This window comes from Seriola aureovittata, chromosome 21, assembly GCF_021018895.1.
Source record: "Seriola aureovittata isolate HTS-2021-v1 ecotype China chromosome 21, ASM2101889v1, whole genome shotgun sequence".
Lineage (NCBI taxonomy): Eukaryota > Metazoa > Chordata > Actinopteri > Carangiformes > Carangidae > Seriola > Seriola aureovittata.
In genome coordinates, this window is record NC_079384.1 from 9,288,479 (window position 1) to 9,310,752 (window position 22,274).

The 22,274-nt window shown below is 40.6% G+C and overlaps 1 protein-coding gene across 1 annotated transcript in view; it reads right to left on the reverse strand.

The window, feature by feature from the left end:
• Window positions 1-5,555: 5,555 nt before the first annotated feature.
• Window positions 5,556-22,274, reverse strand: part of svild (supervillin d) — a 54,675-nt gene continuing 37,956 nt past the window's right edge. The window contains exons 8-28 of the mRNA XM_056365916.1: window positions 21,669-21,804; window positions 15,344-15,491; window positions 15,007-15,090; window positions 14,684-14,770; window positions 14,238-14,421; window positions 13,840-14,012; window positions 13,063-13,218; window positions 12,701-12,837; window positions 12,291-12,438; window positions 11,747-11,892; window positions 11,358-11,533; window positions 11,026-11,161; window positions 10,552-10,852; window positions 10,042-10,196; window positions 9,817-9,919; window positions 9,248-9,589; window positions 8,998-9,153; window positions 8,151-8,294; window positions 7,641-7,753; window positions 7,056-7,211; window positions 5,556-6,619 (exon numbers count right to left, since the gene is read on the reverse strand). Of these exons, the coding sequence (XP_056221891.1) occupies window positions 6,533-6,619; window positions 7,056-7,211; window positions 7,641-7,753; window positions 8,151-8,294; window positions 8,998-9,153; window positions 9,248-9,589; window positions 9,817-9,919; window positions 10,042-10,196; window positions 10,552-10,852; window positions 11,026-11,161; window positions 11,358-11,533; window positions 11,747-11,892; window positions 12,291-12,438; window positions 12,701-12,837; window positions 13,063-13,218; window positions 13,840-14,012; window positions 14,238-14,421; window positions 14,684-14,770; window positions 15,007-15,090; window positions 15,344-15,491; window positions 21,669-21,804 (3,268 nt within the window). The 3' untranslated portion in view covers window positions 5,556-6,532. The remainder of the gene's footprint in view (window positions 6,620-7,055; window positions 7,212-7,640; window positions 7,754-8,150; window positions 8,295-8,997; window positions 9,154-9,247; window positions 9,590-9,816; window positions 9,920-10,041; window positions 10,197-10,551; window positions 10,853-11,025; window positions 11,162-11,357; window positions 11,534-11,746; window positions 11,893-12,290; window positions 12,439-12,700; window positions 12,838-13,062; window positions 13,219-13,839; window positions 14,013-14,237; window positions 14,422-14,683; window positions 14,771-15,006; window positions 15,091-15,343; window positions 15,492-21,668; window positions 21,805-22,274) is intronic.

Consider the following 22,274-nt stretch of genomic DNA (forward strand, 5'->3'; position numbering starts at 1 on the left):
GTCACACTGCCATGGCTTACCAGGACACTTGAACAGAACGGAGCCATGTTGGCTTCCAGTATTCCCTAACTGGCTAATTTAGGAGGAACAAAAGTGGATAAACTCAAAATAATGAGTGTGTCAGTTCTGATTTAAAGATGGAATTGGTCAGAGAGTAAATTGAGCAGAAACCAGAAATACGGCACTTTAATTAGTCACAAAATGTGAATCATTACATGTTAAAGATTTTTGTGCAAGAAATTTTTTAAGTTGTTACCTGATGAATTTAAGAGGAAATTAAATAAACCAAAGTGCTAAAAGAGGCATCCATATCTGTCAATAAAATAAAAAGGTTTGCCCGACTCCAAAGGACAATCTGAAGACTCAATCAGTGGCTTCTACTGGCAATCCATCCTGTAATGGAGTCCATGTTTTTACAAGATTTATTGATGTCAAAGCCAACAAAAAATTTCAATTTGTTGAAGATTGCCTGGATGCATCATTAGTTTTGATAAATCCTCAGCGCGTCATCTCATTTGGGGATGAGGTGCAGCTGCAGCCTGAAGGATATACATCTGTAGCCTACTGAATAAAAAACAGGTCAACAAGGACCAGGAGAGCTCAGCTATCCACAGATAAAGCTGCTCTCAGTTGTTCTGTCAAAGAAAAAAGAAGTTGATTCTTGACCTTGAGAACAGAACATGCTACACAATAACCCCAAGTCCAAAGTCCATTTATCAGAGCTTTCACATGCTTTTCACAGTCTGTGTCAATGAATTAAGTTATTCGTCATCATGACACAGACATTCCACATTTAGGTCCTGACACAAGGATTCTTGAGCCAGCTCTGTCTGCTTATAAAAGGCCATTAGCTACCACTGAAAACCCTGACAAATCTAGTATGTGAGCCTTTGAGTTGCAATTACTTTGACACACAAAAGGAAATTATTGTCAAGGAACTATCAGAACTATTAAGATGCTTTAATACCACAGTGTAAATGCAGTCTGTTACAGGTAAAAGTCCCGCATTCAAAACACAAGTAAAGAAAATTGTACTTGTACTTTAAATAACAGAAATAGAAAACAGAGAGTTAATCCCACTGTAGCTATTAAGCAGTCTGTGAGAACTTGGCGAGCTGATCCAGCTCCAGAGCTGCTGGGAGGGAAGCCAGAGAGGAACATTGATTATCAACATTATCACCTTTATTTCCACTGATTCTCCTCAGGGCGCGCACACACACACACACGCACACACACACACACACACACATACACACACACACACACACACACACACACACAGACACACATTTACAGACATCCAAGGTTATTGCAGGTTCTCCTCTGTTCAACACTGGCTCCTGCGGTTGGAGCGAACAATTAATATTTCAAGGTCTTTGATTTCCCATATAAGAAAACAAGCGTTTTACTTTGTTTTTCCTTCCAGCAGAGCCCAGCACTATTGCTTTGTGAGTTATGAGAATCCGAAGGACTCACTTGGTTTTCTCCATCCAGAGTTCATCTCCGCTGCTCCAGCTAATACACATCTTATCTTATAATGAAAGAAGACCTCAAAGAAAAGCGAGGGGACATGTACAGTATTTTGCAGATTAGCATTGTTTGGCTCTTTCTGAGTGAAATCACTTGCCTTGGGAAAATTTGAAGTTGGCGTCTATTAAACGCCAAACGCACACACACATACACAAATCAAATAACTCTGATACTACTTTTATCTTTTTATTTTAAGTTTTGAAATCCGCACATACAGTGCTCTGAATCACCAGTGAATAGAGGTTGGCAAGGACAGTTTTAACAAACTGCAGGAAGTTCTGGGGTAAAATGCAAGAGAGTCTAAGCCTAATGTTGCCTGGAATGAACTGTGGAAAACACACTGAATGTTTCATGTTGTTATGGTTGCCTCCAGTATGTTAGCAACATTTCCAGAAGTCTCTCCCCGTTCCACCATTTTTACAAAGAACTTAAAGAAATGGTTTTTGGAAATACACGTCTCCACTTTCTTGTGGAGAAGATTCTCATTCAAGTTCTGTTAAAATAAAACTACAGGAAGTGGTCTGTTTGCTTGGTTTAGCTAATTGACACAATATATTTAGTTTGTCATTTTTTTAAAAAAGTGTAAAAATGGCAACTTATGGTTTTATGCTATTTCTTGGCTGGGAGCTGTGACTTTCTGAAGTCTGCCAGGAAAACATCAGATACTCCAGGAAGTTTCTGCTCCCAGCCAAGAAACATTAGGGGCACATAACCTTCACAACACTGTACTGTCTAATTTCTTCCCTTTGATTTAAAACTTTTAAAATATACTGTGATAAACTTTAGAGGATTTCATTACCTGTTACCTGTTACCAGGCTATAGCCATTTCTCCCGTTTCCAGTCTTTATGCTAAGCTAAGCTAAGTGAATGCTGCTTTAGTTACATATTCACCGTACACACGAGAGTTATATTGGTCGTCTCATCTCCATAATGTCCTAAAACTATTCCCCTAACTAGTGTGTTGACGCTAAAAGTATTGTCACCTTGGTAAAACTTGACAGAACCCAGAATGCTTTATTTTGAAAGTTCAGTCTATAATTAACATTCATCAGTATAGTCAAGGAAAACAAACAGGATTGGAGGGTTGCAGTTATGAAGTTATAAGCACACCTACACACATATGGAGAAGGGACATTTTTGTTTTTGAATTGTGTTTTACTTCATGAAGTGACAGGTTCAGACTGAATTCAGGAACTCTTTGGGCTCATGCTCAGTCAAAATCTGGGGCCTGATCAAAGCTCTAGACTGTTTTGCCCAACGAAGCTCCTCGTCCAGCTCCATCAGCTCACATCCAGCGCGTTATTACTCAAGCTAATCTACCTTGTATCAGCAGCTTCAGTGTCTGCCTCCCTGTCAGCCACATTGTGGGCTGCTGTGGCACCTGAGCCAGAAGGCAGAGCGATGCAGGTGATTAATGTTCGCAGGACAGAGTTGATAATAAATAAACAAACCAGCCGCCCAGTTGCTGAGGAAGCAGCGGATACCTCCTGCCATCTGTTGTGGAAGTAACTTTAGGGCCGTTTGTTTGCATCAGTGTGATATGTGGCTCTGCAGGGAAGAGATGCAGAGCTCGTTTATGTTTGAATAAATGTTTCCTTTATGTAATACATGCCTATCTCTGAGTGTTTATATTGTAGGCTATGTCAGTGACCCTGGGTGTGTTATGCACAGCTGCACTGCACCCCAGCCATGCAGGTGCTGTTTAAAATGGCTAGTGAAATGCATGAGTCAGGCAGAACTTAATGGATACTTATGAATGTTTATGACACAATGTTCGAGATGTACCTCCTCAGTCTAACCTCCACCCACAAACAGAAATTTTCATTCTGCCTCACAAGTTTGTTTTGGTTAGTTTTAAATGTCTAATTTTCTTCTCATCCCTTTTTGATAATGCACAACCCAAAAGGCTGCACAGATTTACAGCAAAATGCTTCACAGAAGGTAAAGGTTGGACAGACAACACCCCCTGGTGGTTGAATATAAGAATGACTGTCATGATTACCTTTTACCTAATGCAGCAGTTTGCAAAGGTGCAAACATAAGCAGACTTCAGGATGTCCTCAGAAAAATTGGAAGTAGAGAACTACATAGTAACGCAGTCACGGATGTAGATACTGAGGACACCGGGGTGTTGTATAATCAATATTTCCATTATGTAGATCAATGAATGCTTGTATATGAAAAAGGTCAATCATCAGGCTGAACCCACAGCGAATTGTCACTGGACGCCGCAGAGGCCACGTTTTTGTGTCCCCTGGAAGCACTTGAGTTGTTGTCTGTGGTACTTGATGTGCGTTCTGTATGTGGTTTGGTCGCGTGTATTTGCAGCACACACGTGTTGACAAATTGATGAGGATGTTTTCTTAATTTGCATACATTTTCTTAAAGTGCATTGATCTCTCTCAGCCACCATACTCTGATGCTGCCTGCCCAGGAGATTTTTCATAGGATTTGAGATAAAAAGGAGAGTGAATATTGGATTTACATCAATGAAGTGGACGAACACAGCTCCAGATGAATTCTAGTGTCGCTTTACCGTGTGCTCAATGCGTAAATGTGCACGTTGCCATTATCAATGTAAAAGCAACATTTTTTCAGTGTGTTTACAGCTCGTTTTCTCGGCCTCCAAGTGGCCAAATAATCATTGGCTCCCAGCCTGTGCACAATATGATGACAACAATGAGCTTACTGAATATCTGAGTGTGATGTCCCAGCTGTTTTATTCACCGTAGTTCTAAATGAGCCAAAACTAACAACATCATTCTTGCCAGATGTGGTTCCTTGAGATATTTTAATGAAATGGCCATTTGTGGTCTAATGGCTTTATAGATTTTAAAGCATCTAATCTAACAAAGCTGTAGAGACCTTTCTCACGGACCAGACTGTGGATATTTTTGACTTGTCCAACACAGGTGTTACTAATAACATTAATACTGGGCTTTATTCAATTTAGGTGGAGCAGTTCCAGCTCTGGCATTGTGCTTGCTGGCTCACTCGCAGAGCTTTCCGACACCCCTAAATGAAATGGAGGCGAGGTAAATGTGATTAGTTCAACCTGTGCTTCTCCTGATATGACAAGTTTAAATCCCTGCTGTGAAAAAAAAAAAAAGGGCTATGAAGATGTTTTGAAAAATAGTTGCTCTGTAATGTTTTACTGCTCCACTATAAGAGTTCACAGCCTGGGCAGGATTTTGGTGTTGAGATTCTTTAGCTGGCATCATGTCCAACTACTGTAAAAGCTTGTGTTGCCACAATAGATTCTTGGCTTTAAAGCAGTACAAGGAACGCAGGTTGGAAAAAGTAAACTTCTCAGGCCAACAGCAAAGAACGCATCATTTTACTTTTAAAAACTGAAGAAAAAAAAAAAACACAGCAATAAAATAAATGACTGTGATTAGCTATTCCAAAGAAATAAACTGTTGTGTTTGCAATGCAGTAACTGTTGGAATATTGATCCCAACAGGCCTTTTCACAGCAGACATTATGACTTGCCATAGTAGGTTGAGCACTAATAACATCAACAATGCCTCTGTTCTACTCAAACTGTCCCAGTGAGCCATTGTTCATTTTCATCATGTTTCTGTCTGATGTGATCTCTGATGGATCTTGTTCGTGAGGGTGATGTTACTATGGCATTCACGCCGGTGCTGCTGAAAAGATCAGAGGCAAACATTTTTTAAATATTTTATTTAAAAAGGGAATGAGCATCTCATTTCCCAACCACCAATGTTCATTTTTATGTGCCAAGAAATAAAAGCTGGCCTGGTTGCCATCTCCACATATAATGCAGATCTTAGATATCACAACAAAAGATGCATATTGCAACAAATTCATATAGGATTGTTAAGCAAAACATGTTCGTGATCATGCAGAGATTTTCTTAAGTCACTTATCAAAGTATGTTCTATACATAAACATACTGTTATAAGGAGCACAGCTGTTGCTACAACACGCAGTTTCTACTGCACAGTTTCTCTCACTGTCTCTCTTTCATACACACACTTAATACTTTTAGTTGTACATGTACACACACACACACACACACACACACACACACACACACACAGATTCACAAAACACTTATGACAAGACAAAAACATTTGAATTGGTCCCAAACAACCAGTTTATCAGAGGGCTGCCACCACTGGCAGGAAGTTATTCATAAGCGAGGAAATATTCAGTACCAAAGATTATGGGCCAGTTTCAATGACACTGACTACAGTATCAGTGTAATGGTTGAAAGTCAGAGTTTCAGTTCCATGTTTTAATTTGGACCAATTTCTGCTCTTCACAAGGTCACAATCTGATGCGACAAAAATACCTCATCACACAAATGAATATGGTGATCTTTTTTGGTCAAAATAGATAAAAACTAAAAAGATAAAAACTTATATTTTTTCCATTACAATTAAAGCACAAGATGTCTGGCATACAGTCTTTGTTTGAAACCATCAAATTTCTTTGAAACAACCACATATTATAGGGATTGCTCTCTGAACTTTCATTTGTTTTGCTTGTCTCTGGCACCCTCAGAGTGGAGACATTGATGCGCTACACAGGGCTGACTTTTTCCATGAAATGTAAAAATCGATGAATATCTCCCAGTTTTAAACCACTGGCTACTTTCATACAAACGCATTCTCACCCAAAACTCGACATGTCTGGACTAAACATAAAAACACATTCATTTATAGTATATTACATATTTATAATGCAGGGGTAACTATTCTTACCATACAAAGAAAACATACTATCAAAAAGATTAACAATTGCACATGATTGTTGGCTAAATATTTCAATGACACAGAGAAACATTAAAAATGGCACTGTTATTAAAAATAGATCAACATTTGAACAAAATTGTACATTTGCTTTTTTTTTCCTATCCTTTACAAAAGAAGGACATTATTTCTTTTTTTTCTTGGAATAAAAAAAAAAAATGTAAGAAAAGCTGCTGAGAAAACATAAAGAAAAGAAAAGCCTGTGTACAAAAGATTAGTTTTAAAACAGACCCTTGCTTTTCTTCAGGTTCTTTTGCTTCCAGTTTGGCATGGCGTTGAACTCAACTCGATTCATTTCAAGAAGTGTCTGCAAAAGTAAGAGGAAAAATGTCACACAACAGATAGTGACAATATTTTGGCACTGTAATAACATTATAATGTAAAACATAAAGCACAGAGGTCTTTGACAGTCATTAGTTATAGACTGGATCTCTTTCTATGGAATATTTCAAATCTGTATACATGTTAATCAGCTCTAACATATTGTCAGGTATGCACTAAATAACTATGTACGATTGTCTCATCAGCAAAAGCAAACACACAACTGATTTACCTGCCAGGAAGCTTCTACTGGATGGAAGCAAAAATGATTTTTGTTGTTTTAAACCTTTAAGTTTCATACTTTGCATTTCTTATCGGTGCTGATCAGTTGCGTTTGAATATTGCTGTTAAATGTTCCTCTTGTCTTCTAACACTAAGTGTTTAGCTGTGTGATCCTTCAGGAGTCACCAGGTGTGTCCTACCTTGAAGTCCTCGTCAGACAGGTAATCCTCCAGGCGCAGAGGGTCCACTCCCTCCGGCAGCGGTTTGCGGGTCAGCTCCTCGATGGAGTACTGCTGCTTACTGAGCTTGGACAGGGCCTCCTTCACCAAGATCACCTTATTCTTGGAGCTCTCAAGCTGCATGCACATATGAATTACAGTAGAATAAACAAATGTCAAATTTAACTACTGTAGTTTCCATTTCTATATTTAAGATTTAAATTATACACAACAGATTTAAATAGATAATATGTAAATATGTGCAAATAAATTCATACCACCAGGCAATATATTGCAGTGTTCATGAGTTTAATGAGGCTGTTTGGAAACTGAAAGGTCACTGGTTTCAGTCTAAGGGAGCATTTAAAATTCACATAAATTCTTAATTTCATTAGATCAAACCTCTGTTGCACTGAAGTCTGTTTTTTCCCCAACAACTCTTCACTTCACACTAAATGTGATTCTGCATGCCATCTTTTAATAGACGCATCTGTGTGATGGCACTTTATCTGAACAGCTGAGTAAAATGATTTAGATTCTTTCTGGAGTCAACTACATGGCTCCTACCTTTGAAGTGATGCTGGTATCTTTCTCCCAGTATGGGAAGATGTTGGTGAAGGTGAGGGGCTCGCAGCCTGCTAGGACCAGATAAGCCAAGGGGGGTCGCCGAGGGTTCTTCTCTGTAAATCATACAAAAAAGCAGAATTGGAGAAGAGATGAAAATGACTAAAATGCAAAGGTGGTGATGCTACTGGATGGAGGAAGTATAAAATTACTAGCTGTGTTTTTGGTAGAATTAAGTACTTAGTGTCAGTTACTATAAGTAGTTGAAAATAAAATAAATCAATATTTAAAACACAAAAGCATACCAATCATTATTTAGCAGCAAAATAAGCAACAGGATCACAGAGTTTATTTCAGATTTGAATAATTAATTTAATAAATGATTGTGTTCTATGTGCACCACAGATGATCACTTTGGAGAGGAAATATATGAGAGCACCTGTCTGATTACAGTACATAAACATTTCAGCACTTCTGGGCTTTTAGCCAAAATTTCTGTCTGTGAACTCGGACCTTTGCAATACTGCAGCACAGTCTCCATGGCACATTTCCTCTCGCTGTCCCAGCGCATCTTTGCAGAGCCGGTGCACTGCGTGTCTTCAGGCTGCCAGCCCTGCCACAGGTAAACCTCCATACGGTTATCCAGCAGGAACAGAGCTGGAGAAGTCATGGCATGAGAATGAGATAGGAAGGTAGAGCACTTTACACCCAATGGCACAATGGGGTAATATGTTCTACTGAAGGCGTTGTGAAGGCTAGAAGGTTGCACATGAAGTCCTAACAATAAAACATATTGATCAACAGAGAAGCATGTGAAAGAGTCTTTTAAACACCAGCACCTTATTGTTAAATTTTCATCAGTCCAAGGTTCAAACTGAGAACAATGTGAAACTGAACATCTTTGTAATTTCTGTCTGCTGCTTCTTTGTGTCCTAGATGAGAAACCTGCCAAGACAAACTCTTTGTTTCTGCAAAATCTCTCTGATTCAGATCAGGGATGAATCTCTAAAATGTACAAATTATTTTGAATTTGGATTTACAGTACAGCCACTGACATATCACCTAACAAGAGGAGTCATTTTTATTATGTAAATACTGTCCTGGTGCTGGTTCACAAATGTAATTTTGTATGTCTTCTTCCTCAACTAAGGGTCAAATATTATGTAGATATATTTCTGTTCTAGTATTGACTCCCACTGGCTCTTTCATCTTACTCTAAACATATCACACATATCAGACACAGTTTTACATTGATTTATATTCCAGAAACAAAGTGGGATGTTTAGTTTAATAGAAAGTATTAGGCAAATAATAAACATATAATTCACTGAGCTGTAACATTGCTGCAGGTGTGTGGTACCTGGCTGTTGTGTGGCGTAGAGGTTCTCCTGCAGGAAAGGCATCGCCATGACTCCCTCTATCACCCGGGCAGGATACAGCTGCTCCTCCCCTTCAAACAGCCCAGAGCTGGCACTCAGCCGGTACAGCCGGGGTGTGTAGTTGTACTTCCCTGGATCTAGAGATGACACACACACAAATCATTGTTGATCTTTCTAGCTGATAATTTGTTGCTCAGTAGGTTTAAGTAGCGTGTGATTGTGCGGACACACCTTGCAGCATACAGTCGTAGGCTTTCTTGTCCTGCGAGCCCAGAGCTTTCACGAACTCTGAGGGTTCAGCTCCTTCCTCCACCTCCTCAACTTCCACGCTGCTGGTGCTGCTCAGACCTAACTCTGAGGGACACCTCTGGGTTAATTTGTCCGCAGCTCTTTTGGCCACCTGCCTGGCACTGGCGTGTGATTTACAGCCATGCCACAAGTAGAGTTGAGCTTTCTGAGCATTAAGAAGCACTAAGCTGGCGCGTGACCGCAGACTGGCACGCTGGCAGTCCACTTCCACCAGTGAGGCCTCCACATCTGCCTCACCACGGACACAGAACAACCTCCAGCCATCTGAACACGGACGAGAGAATATGACTTTAAAAATTCTATTTGTTACTGTGACATAAAAAAATGTAAGACAAATCTGAGTCCATCGTTAACACAAGTGGTCAAGAAGTCTGAACTCACCATGTGGTATTGATGAGTTTGATACAATATTTTACAGTGAATTAAAGCCTTCAATCAGCAGTATAACAGAGCATCACTGAAAACAACAAACATCTTCTTTTGTTTTTCACCTGTGTTGTTGGCACTGTCTTCTCTGCTGCCCTTGTGGATGATCAAACCTCCCTGGAAGAGCTGGAGGAAGCACGGCGGCTCTTTCCCTTGACTCACCAACACCTGTATCCACACAAATCTTTTTTTTTTTTCCATTGCTAAACAGGAACCATGCCTCCAATAACAATAACGGAGAATAATAATAACATTTTGATTGTGTGCGACTGTAATGAACTGATGCTCACTTGTGACCCCCGGTGGCTTCCCAGCTCCACTGTCATTAGAGCTGAGGTTCCTTTCTCGCTGATGCTGGAATGCCGGCCCTGCCAGAAAAAACAAGCGGTCCTCTCTCTTCCAGGAGCTCCGGCGCTCAGCTCCCCGGGTTTCTGCCGCTTCCCCACTGAGAGAACAGAACCAGAGTGAACCCAGGGCTTGAAATCAGGACTTCTGCTTCCATGTCCGGACAGTTACAGGCCTTCAATGCAACACTAAAGCCTCTTTTCTTTCAAACCTTGTCATCCACAGTTAAATGTGATTATTTTCTCGACTTTTCAGTGAAATGATGGTTCCCACTCATACATGTGCTTTCCAAATAGATTGGATTTAAGTATTTTGAGTAAGTCAGACAGATACTAATTCCTCTTGCCATTAATTTTCTCCCATGTTTTACTAATATTTCATCATATTCAAACCTCCTATTTCACAAGTCTAATTCTTATTCTTCAGGCTAATGCTGGATTACAAGCATGACTCACCTAATGTGGTGACAGAGTACTTCCAACGGATGATGTAGGCATCGCCCTCGTGTAGCTGGCCCACACTCTCTTTAGGCAGCTCCTCCTCACTGTGCTCTTTGATGTGCCAGGCGTCTACAACTACTGTAGCCAACTCTGCCTGCCTACCATCCTCGGTCCTCACCAGGCCGTGGCCCCGCTGCACGTCAACTCCCTCCAGAACAGCCTTCACTGGCTCAGGCTCATTGTCCAGCAGGGCGCTGGCATCGAATGGCTGCAGTTCCAATTCGAGTGGGGAGCGGACAGTGGAGTGGACTGGACTCTGAGCACACAAACAATGTTTTTAAGTCAGTTTTAAATTTGTTACTTCACTCAGTATATTCATTAATTAAAGAGCTGGAGCAGAGCAGTGTTTCAACTTAATTCCTTTAAAACAGATCGTCAGATATCCACAGTCACTGCTAATATGTTGTTTACAGTGAGTCTAATCTCTACCTTGATTTCCTCAGCTTGAGCTGCTTCCTCTTTCTTCCTCTCAGCCCAGTCCAGGAACTTCTCTCTGAACAACGATGTCTCATTGTGCTCTGACAGCCGGCCAAACAGAGCCCAGCTCGGACGACCCTCCCCCTGCCTGGAAATCACACACACAATTACACAATCACACACACACACGTAAGTTATCATTGAAAAATTGAAAAAAAAAAAAAAAAAAGGCTTCTTTGTGCAGATGTGCTGGCAAAATCAAACCACTAGAGGCTACAATAACACAACAAATAATCTAACAAAATCTCTTTTATAGTTGAGTGGGATTTGTCGGTCATACTCACTGAGGCACATCCTTATTTGTGCAGGAGGCATCTAAAGGGTTGACTCTGCAGTTGCTGTAGTCGTAGCTGCCGCTGTAAAGCTGTTTTCCCAGTTTGACGGCCACTTTTCTATCACCTAAGGGCACATCTTTCCCATGCCATACGTACACTTCACTGCCAAAGTCAAACACTAAGACCTGGTGTGGGGTATTACCAGCAGCAGGAAGGTGGAGAGAAAACAGAGAAATGTCTTGGTGTTATCGCAGTTATTACAACATGCAACACAACAGAAGCATAATCATAAATGTGTACAATAAGTATTAGGGATGTCTTATTAACATCTCTAACTTTCACATTAGCCTTTCATCCTAGTCATCTTTTATGAGGTCACAACTCTAAGGTGTCGTTACCTCCTTAGAGTTGAGCAAGGAGACGCTCGGGATGGAGGCCCAGGCATCTTCATGTGGCAACAGTTTGTCTCCCTGGAGTCTGTACACCCCATTAGAGTCTAGCACCCCACTCTCATACAGTTCATCCTCCTCTGGCTCCCCTGCCCCTAAAAACACACACACACACCAACGTAAGCCTACGTGTATGACAGCAGTGGTTTACCTTCACACGGTAAACCAAGCTTCAAGCCTTTGAGTCAGAAAGCATCAACACAGCTGACATACTCTTAAGAAAAACAGTAGATACCTACAAGCTCTATTAGACAGTGTTATATTATAACATAAAGTATAAACAAGAACTGCAGTTCTCACTCACTCTCACTAAAATACCAAAATAAAAGTTTGACTGTTACCCAGCAGAGGTACAGACAGAGAGAAAGCAAATGAGGATAATGAGCATGTGAACTGTTCAGTGTGTGTATAAGCCTGTGAGTGATCAGCTGAGATCACCTTGTTTGCTGGCATTCATCCTTCAGTGTACATAGTAAATGTGTGTGTTATATACCTCTGTATTTGGTCTTTCCCCCCAGCAGGCTCCAGAACTCTTTGGCCCATCGGCTCTCGGTGTTGATGCCCTCCTCCAGCACCGTCACCTGGGGGGCCTTGCAGCCGAGGTCCCTCTTGGCCTGAACGAACGAGGCCATCTCTGATGCCTGGTCACACAAAGAATAACGTACATGTTACAACTGTACAGAGGTGGAACATTTATCTCAGCAAGCACAGCAAGGAGAGAAGTAAGAAGTCTGTATTTAGTCAGGGCATGTTGATCAAAACGCAAATATGGATTTACCTGGGGCAGAAATATTCCTTCTGCAGCATTTTTTTTCTATTTCAACATTATCAAGATGTAGCAGTACCTGTCTAAACATGACAGTGCTAGCTCTGTAGCATCCAAGTATGTGTGAGATTCACTACCTTAGCTTTTTCAATGACGTTGGCAAACTCTCCACTCCACATGAAGCACTGCTTTGGCGTTATAAGAAGGAAGCAGTCGCCACTGTTTAGAGAGTTGGCTGTGGGCTCCACCAAGCGCACCTGGACATGCCTCCGACCTACAGACAGCGACAAAGCAGCTTTTACTTCTTTGCAACCAGACATAATAGCGTTTATCTCATCTGTAGTTAAAATTTGTATTTTCCTTTTTGGTTTTTAACTTAACGTCTTATGTCATTCTTTATAATAAATGGTTCTGGGTGATTAATCAACACACATCACAGCAGCATTCAACAAATATTTAAATAAAACAAACACACAGCACATTCTCTTGTGTTTCTGACCTTTGATGCGAATAAGCATGAGCTTGTTGAAAGGCAGTGTACTGTTGTTGGTCACGACATCGGTGGACTTGACACTGCGCAGGCTGACCTTGCGGAAGTTCTCCTTGCTGGCGAGGCCTGCCAAGGCCACATCGGCCAGGTTGGAGTGTTTTGCCACTGGGTGGGAGAGCAAAAATGACACAATTATCAACTACTACAGGTTAAAGGTTGAACTAATGCAGTGTCGTGATTGAATCTGCCATCAACAAAACAAACACAAACAAAGCTTTAGCATAGATTATAAAAGACAGGATGTGTTCTCTTATTTCTTCTTTTATGTGAGCTGCGCTTGACAGCAAATATATAACTGTCTTGCTTCCTCTTGCATAAATGAGAAAAGGTCACTGAGGTCAGCCCAGTCTATAGAGGGGAACTGAATATAGAGAATTGTACCTAAAATCAGGTTGGGCGCTTGAGAAATTGCCCCAGCTAAATTTCTACTGGTCCTAAGACTTTACCAAAGACTTTTCCTAAGTTACTACAGTACATGTAAAGTCATTGTCCAATTTCCTGCATGAACTGATGGGAAATTTGCTATCATGAGACTGAATTTAAAATACTAAAAGGACACTATATTTATTGGGTATAATCTCATTCTTTTGCTAGTTTTTCTATCGATGTTTTTATGGGATTAACTTTTGTTGATCCTTTCAAGCTGCTGAGCCCTCTAAGACTCTTAACTTTAGCTAGGTTAAGAACCTTAGCAGTGGCACAGTAGGTAAGTTAGAGCAGTCTTACTCCTCTCCACTTGGATCCTCTTGGTCTCCACTGTGGCTACATTAAGCCTCTGTTCAGTGTACACCTGCCGGAGGTCGTTGCGGGCAGCCAGAGCCCGCAGAGGGTTCCTGGAGCCTTGATTTCTCCGGGCTGGTCGCACTGCACGCTTGTGTTCTGCTACGGCTGAGGTGAGCCTTTAGACATTCATACACAAAACAGAGAAAATTATAAAGACAGGCAATGTAAGACCTGAAATTGACAAACATTCAAGTTCAAGAAATAAGTTAAATGTAAGTTAAAATGTATTAATATTGTTAAGGAAAATAGTTAAGACATAATCGGGGGCGAATGATCGTGTAAACATCTTCAGAGGAGGGGTAAAGATGCCACTAACTAATTTATGATTATCATAAACTAACTTTGGTGTATCAGCCTGAATCTGGCTGAGGTCCTCCTCAGTAAGAACCACACTGGAGACCTGCAGAGTCGTGGGTGAGACAGATTTGTAAAAGCTGCCAAAGGTCTCCTCATCATCCAGGGTCATCACTTCTTTCTCCGTCTCTGCCGTCACCTCAATCGTGGATGTCCTGCTTTTGCTCACGCCTGACCCCACCACCATGAGGAAACAGAGGGGAAGGAACAGGAAGTGTTAAACTAGGGCTTTTGCCAATGATGCTTTTTTTTTTTTGCCGAGTTGTGCTTTGAGTGAATAGTGAAAGAACAAGTTCTGTAATGATTGAGATCTGTAATGTAATGTACACTATGGCTATGTGGCAGTAAAAGAAACATATACAATGCTTAATCACACAATATATAATTGAATATAATCTTATGTGGAAAACAATAACAAACAGGGGGGTTGTACCTTTATTGTGGAGCTTGTCTAGGAAGGACTCAAGCTTGTCCAGTCTTTTATCTCCTTCCACTTTGACATCAGTTCTACTGGAGATTTCTGTCCAGCACAAACAGAGGTCTGATAAACTGTGGCTCAGTACACTCAGTGTTTCAGAACAAGATTCATTTATAGCATTAATGTCAAGTTTTCAAAATTCAATAAAAGTCTCTGTCATCTGGAATTAGTGGTACCTAGTGACTCACATGAGAGCAAGAGTCTAGTTCAAGGTATCAATATATCTGAAATATTCATAACATCTGCTGATTGATTATCTGATTCACAGACTCACATACCTTCATGCGGCTTCACGGGTGTGGCATTAGACTTCTTGAGAGAGATAAGTGGTGACTCCTCCTTTCCTGTGTCTGACACAAGACCTGGTGAAAAACAAGGGGAGAATCGATGACTAATGATATGTATATATATATAAATATATATGTATGTGTGTGTGTGTGTGTGTGCGTGTGTATGTATGTGTGTGTGTGTGTGTGTGTGTGTGTGTATAAAAAGGCAAATAAAAGACACTGAGAGACACTTGAAGGAGTCATGCAGCTGAATGGAGAGTTTGCCTATCACAGCAGAACAATGAACATGCTCATACCAGCTGAAGGCCACTCAGAGTAAACTCACCTCTCTTGGCCATTCGTCCAGCCACAGTGAACTGGACGGAGTCGTTAGCTGCTCCTTTGCCTCTGCTCTTCCACTGCTCCTCCTTCTGCTTGAGGATCTTCATCCTCTCTACCAGCGACATCTTGGGCTCCACGTCTAGGTTGGACTTCTGTTGGAAAAATAATTCAATTCCAGACATAGCATTAGGACTATTTTTTGAAGAGTAAAAGTCTTTTATCCTACTGTCCATTTATTTCACATGGGAACAGACAGTTATGAGGACACAGTGATGTAACCATGAGTGAGGGAGGTTGCATGAGGATAAAAGAGACTACTGGTGATGGTGAAAGACGACAGTGAAGCAACCACATAGGCAGAGATTAATCTAACAGTGAACTATGAACGATCCCATGACTTTTAATTATTTCTGGAGGAGGGTGGCTTCTTCCAAAAACAACTACTTCCGCAGAGGTTTTTTACTGTGTCATTCAAACTTTATTTTTAAAACAAAAAACATGAAGGCTGTTGAGTCCTTACAGTAAAACACCAAAACCCCTGTTTATATAACAAGGCCATCCATCACCCACCGCTCAGTAGAGCTTTCCTTATCGTGATTTACTCCTGCTGCCATTTTTGCACCTGAACTCCATCATTAAAAATGAATTAGCAGAGGTTTACTGGGCCTCTTGGTCCCACTGGACCCCAGGAGCAGTGTTACAGTAATTAATGATATTCCACTCCTAAATATTTGAAGCGTTTTATGGCCCTGCCTGGGTTTTTACTGGCTGCCACCCCTTATTCCTTCACTTATAATGAGCAATTCACTATGTGTAATGTAGCATGAGTGGTGACTTCCTTTCTGCAGTGGGTTACACGCAGCTTAGTCTCGCAAAGGAAAACCCATCTCTGCAGAATGACTACACAGGAGAAACACAGAAAATAAATTCCAAGCAGACAAACAGTATTATGCAGAGGACAATTGTTGAACAGCTGCAGGCAGGAGCCAAAACAATTCTTGTACTAGTGCTCTATGTGCTGTGTAACATCCAGCATTTAGTCATATGAGGGCAACAGCAGGACAGTTTGTGCTGCATGAAATTAAAGTAAATGGCAAACAAATGATTGGGATTCCCGAAAACCAAATAGCTTGTTACAGTCATAGAGGAATGTGCTTTGTGGATGAAAGATGGCCTGTGTGTGATCTGCTGACTGTCATACTATAACTTATAACATCATCTTTGCTGTATGCTCTGAAGAGTCAACTTAAACATTCACAGATGTCAGCAGCTTTAAAGAGAAAAAGATGTTGGGCTAAAGTGGTGAACTGCAGTCAGACTGATGTCAGCGTGGCATTAGAACAGGAAGACTCTCCTTGCAAAATAAGTAGTCTATCCTCTAACTGATTTTTTTATTTATTTTTTTTTAACCAATATTGTGATTTTTATAGATTATCTCCAGGCCTTTCCTGGTTGTCTCTGTGGTAATAAACAAGATACCTGCAGGGTTCTTCCTTACTGAGTTTTAATAGTACAGACACTGGCATGGAAAGACCATATTAACCAGACAACAGGTAGGAGTCTTAATATCTTAGTTTTTCCAACTCACAGAATTAGCCTTAATCAGCTACAGATGACTAGGTTTTTTGGCTGCAGTTGCTTTTAGAGTGAGCAAATAAATGATTGGTGCCGTACTTTTATTAAAAATACTACAGCTTGTTAAAGTAGTACTTTGGTATCACAGCTTCAAAATTAATTGTTCAGCCCTGCGACAGCAGGAAAAAGCTAATAATATGTCATACTGTAACTTCAATGTTTTGTGAAGTAGCATTAGGTCACAACATTTCCAAATCTGTTGATGTGAATTTCTAATGAGCAATATCATGAGTAGAGCCCGAAAAGGGGGCCTGCGCAGGGTGTGCTCTGCCTCTTACCCAGCAGATGCCTGGATACTGTGACAGTAACTCATACAAACCTTGAACAAACCATGCTATAGAACTACAACTAATGATTAATGGCTGTATCTTTTTTCCCCATAAATCTTTTTGACCTGACAGAAAATAGCAAAAATTTCTCATTGTAATTTCCCAGAGCTGAAGGTGACGTTTCCAAACAGCTTGTTTTATCTGACCAACACCCAAAGAGGTTTAAGTTTATCATGCATGTATCAAAAAAACATCAAATCCTCACATTTGAGATGTTGGAACCAAGAAACGTTTGGGCTTTTTTGCTTGAAATATTAATTAATCATCAAATAAATTTATTTTCTGACCATAGATAATCGATTATTTGACTTGTTTCAGCTCTACCACACTATTTTCAAAGGTTAAAGGTTACTAACTGATTAATTCCATTCTTATAGCTACCATCTCATACATTTTATTAATCCAAATCCATTAAAACAGATATTCATTTTGTGGATCAACTTTAACACTCACTACAGCATTAACTACAGTTCAGGGTATTTCCAAAAAAAACCTTCCCAAAGAGAAAAAAAGTAGATCTGAATCAAACAGGTCAAAACCTGTGGTTGCTACACAAGAAGTAAGATAACCCAGTGGTTGGAGAGACTCAGAGACTGGAAGGTCAAAAGTTGAATGCACACAACAGTCCTTTCCAACAATATATTTACTGTTGAACTGTCCCTAAGCAAGATACTCTATCCCTGCTTACTCACTTACAGCTAGAAACTGCACTGCCATAAAACCACCTTCCTGTGGAGAGTAAAAAATTTAAATAAAAGGTATTTTTGTATTTGTCCTCAATTAACATGCTTAAATAAACAAACAGCCATGTACTGAATGAATGGAAAAACACCAGTTTCTTTCAAACAATCTTCCACTCAAACACACCAAACCCCTCTCTCTTTCTCCATCTGTCTCTCCCTCACTCACACAATGGCAAAGTAACAAGTGGTAACAGATTTTTTTTTTTGCATTCTAATGTCAAACATGTTGCTCCATGGGGTCAAATATTAGCCTGCCATGAGAGAAAAGTTCAAAGAAATACATTTAATCACACTGGCATGCACACAGAGACAACACACTGGGGTTAAACATCAAAGTGAGCTCTTGCTGATTTCATAACATGAGAGAATGCGACACATCTGACGTACAGAGATGTTTCTCCACATACACGTCCTGAATGTAGCATGAGGGCGTATGTGAGTTTTTCATTTTATTTGTACTACAAGATTGAGGAAATCCTGTTTCTTGTACCTTTAAACTATTAACATTCAAAAACACCACTTCAAAATGCTTGTACACAACAAGCTCCTAGTACAATAATACTCATAGTCATGCTCCAACACAAACCACAATATCTGTCATCTAACACAGTCCTGAAGCATTCTCACATATTGACACAGCCCCTCCAGCGAGCAGCCCATCTCTGGAGTCAATCAGAGAAGGGAAATACCTTGGCCTGACAGGACCCCAGAGAGAGGGGAGGAGAGGAAAGAGCCTGGGCCTCAAACCCCCACAGGAAACTATTTTTCTCAGCCCTGCCTTACTGTATGGTGTAGACAGCACCTCAGCCAAACCACTGACACAGATATCGAGCAACTGAGGGTCAGCAAACCACATTCATGTAGCAACGGCAAGTGTGTCGACAGCTCTGATTTCTCAGTGGTAATCTTCAGACGGGTGGAGTTTGTCCAGAGCACAGGTAGAGAAAGAGGGGCAAAATATTAAGCGATCGAGTCCATGCAAAGTGGCGCTTATGGTACATATTTATGTACAAACACTCACCTGAAGGGACAGGGAAAGGCTGACAGGCAGGTGTCAAAGTCAAAAAAAGGGGTAGATTCCACAGGTGAGGACAGAGGAAACTGGAAAGGAGGGTAAAAGGGAGGAAGAACAGTAGGAAGAGAAGAGGAAAGGAAAATTATCAGAGGAGAACGGAGAAGAAAAAGCATGGCAGGGCGACATTGGACCGCAGCAGCTGGAGTGAGCAGGTTTCAGCACAGGAGACTGAAGAACAGATATGGGTCATTTAAAGCCTGGCATAAAGCTTGGGAGAATAGAAGAGCGAAAGGGAAAGGGAAACTGACTGTTTATAACAATGCATGAGGAGAAATCAAACACCATAAACTGAGATGATGTGAATCATTCCGGTTTATGACGGTATGGGACCAGCTTCATGATTTAGTTGGGCTCAAGTGAAAATGTCTCACCCCATAGGTGGAATTAATGGCAAAAGTTTGTTCCCATCAGTGCATTAACTTTGCATGGATCATGCCTATTTAGAGAACCTATTTCAACACACTCAATGTATTTGAGATAATCAGCTCATCTTTAGTTGATTATCTCTAATCCGTTTTCTGGGAATCAACACTCAAGGGACAACATTTCCAACCGAGTCTTAATGGAGTTAAGTTTCTGTGGGGGTAGCCTCAGTGTCAGTGTTTTGACTTGTGGAGAGATGTCAGACTGGTCTTCAGTGACTCATCGCTGGAAAACAAAACTTAGGCATTAAGTAAATCCTGGAGGATTTGAAAGAAAACTGTAGGTTTTCAAATATTCTTTCAATGCCTGTATGGATTTTGTAAAGGACACTTTAATATTTGCAACTTCAAACTGAATTCATATTGAAAAAGTTGTATACTCTTAATCATTAACTGGTAACAAGCTGCAAAGAGTCAATGTAACTTATGATTAACGATCATTATCCAGGACATGACAGACCCTCTTTAAATTAAATTTACAACAAGGCCTCATTTTACAACATAAGTATGGCGAACAGAACAGCTTAGCAAGCTTAACAGGAAACATCTGGAGCTGTTTGGAGATGACCATGGTGTGTACCATGCATGTTACATTCCCTGGTCTCCCACATATCAACCAAAGAGCAACAGCATCTGCTCCAGTTTGGCAGTGTCTGAGATAAATTGACATGCCTAAACCAACGGCCTTTCCCTCAAGAGGGAAACGTAAATGTAACAAGAATAGTCACATGCAAGTAAATGCCACATAGCTAATGCACACATGGCATCATTGCCAATAATTTAGCCAAAGCATGCATTATCTACATCTCTGATGTGAGTCAGTTTCCTAGAGCTCTACAGTAGCAGCCACAGTTCACAGCAGGTTCCTGACCAATTCACAAGCAATAACCTCAGATCCAGTTAAAGGGAGAAATCCGCAGACTTTTTGGACACCAGTTTGGTCCTCGTTTGTCCAGGAGTGTTGAGGATGCAGTTTTTGTGCCATTAATGGGATTACACTAAATTTTACGGACTTCTTGTTGATTTATCACAATGAAGACAGACCAAATGTAAAATGACATCACTTTAAAGTATTTAGTTGACTGGGGATTCGTCCACATTTTTGGCTGTCTGTACTTACTCATAAAAAGGCTTTTTCCAGACTAAGAGTGAATTTATTCTAAGGTTAGGTCATCTTTGGATGAAGGATGAGCCCAAACCAGAAATCCCCCAAGAGGATCACTGGTCTTTACAAACATCAAGCCAAGAGATGCTTCATACAAATAAACATGACATCACTTCAACCTTACTGTCAAATTGACTGTTTTGCTGTTGTGCATGTGGCACACAGGGTTTTTCCTCTGCTGTTAGCATCATTCTTTTCTTGCACTATGTGTAAGGTCGTTATTATGTAGTGCAATGTTCTTTTTCCACTTGAATACTCAGAGAGGGTGGCCTTGTTTGTGTAGGAGAAGAGCATGAAACCTGCACGCACTTCCAACACCACTTCAAAATGTCAATTGTCTCAGCGTTTGTTTATTAAACCCTGAGCTGAGCTTTGTAAAACTGTCTGACCTGGATGTTTATATACATTTGTGAAACAAGAAAGTTTATGAAGAACGCTTATTTATGGAGGGAATTATTTTTGTAACCTTGAGGAGAGAAGGGACAGGGGTGCAAAACCCAGCAAAGGAAGCAGGCATTAGCTCGGACGGTTTGCAGGTGTTTGTCATGGTGTAGGATTTTATTTTTACAAGGGGAAGGGGGTGTGTCTTTCTTTCTCTCTGGGAGGCTAGCTAAGCCCTGGATCTTTGGCTTTGGCATCACCACTCCCAAATGTGCTGCACCCCCACCCCGAAAGCCCTCCTAACCTGACACCCTCTTGGCAGCCACCCGGGGAAATAAGCTGATTCAGCAGGGGAAGAAATGTGTTCGCGGCCAAATCTTTCTTTCCCGGCACACAAAGCTGAGGGGAAGCCTCGACATATGGCAGGATTTGCTCATTACATAGTTGATGTTGCAGTAATGATGTTGCAGCAAAAATGGATTTTACTTTTAAGAAGTCTTGTAGACCTGTTATTCATCCCAACTGACCAACAACTTAACCCCACTACACAAAGGAAAGGTTCAGTAAAAACTCACTCACCTTTTTCCTCCAGGCATTTTCAGAATCTTGGAGCTGACTGAAGCGATCAGCCAGTGATGTCTGGATCAGTTCAGATGGCTTGGCCTTCTTCGGTGTATCCCTCTTCTCATTGTCTCTCCCAGTCAACTCTGCCAAACTGAAAAGGGAAAAACACACATAAGTTATTTTCCTTAATTTCTTAAGGCGGTATTAAAACATACTGACTGATTTACCTTTACATGCCAGTCTGAGTATTACAGATGTAGAAAGGTTGAGTTCCCTGGCTTTTATTTTTGAATGTTACCCAGTCATAAGTTAATGTACTGTACTTAATATTTAGGAAAACTCAGACTTTTAAACTTACTGTTTTTGCACGTAATGACGCTCAGCATATTCAATTTTTGGCAGCTTTGGTCACATGCCTCAAATGAAAATGAATCAAAACTACACTTAAATATATTAAAAGGATATACTCATGTTTCAGTATTTATCATAAGCATAGAGTTTATCTTTATTTGTCAGCTTTAGCTAGAATCCATACAACTGCTACTAATTAATTAATTAATTATTATTATTATTATGTGTAAAAGGCCTGTCACTCACTTTCACACTTTTGTGTAATATTTG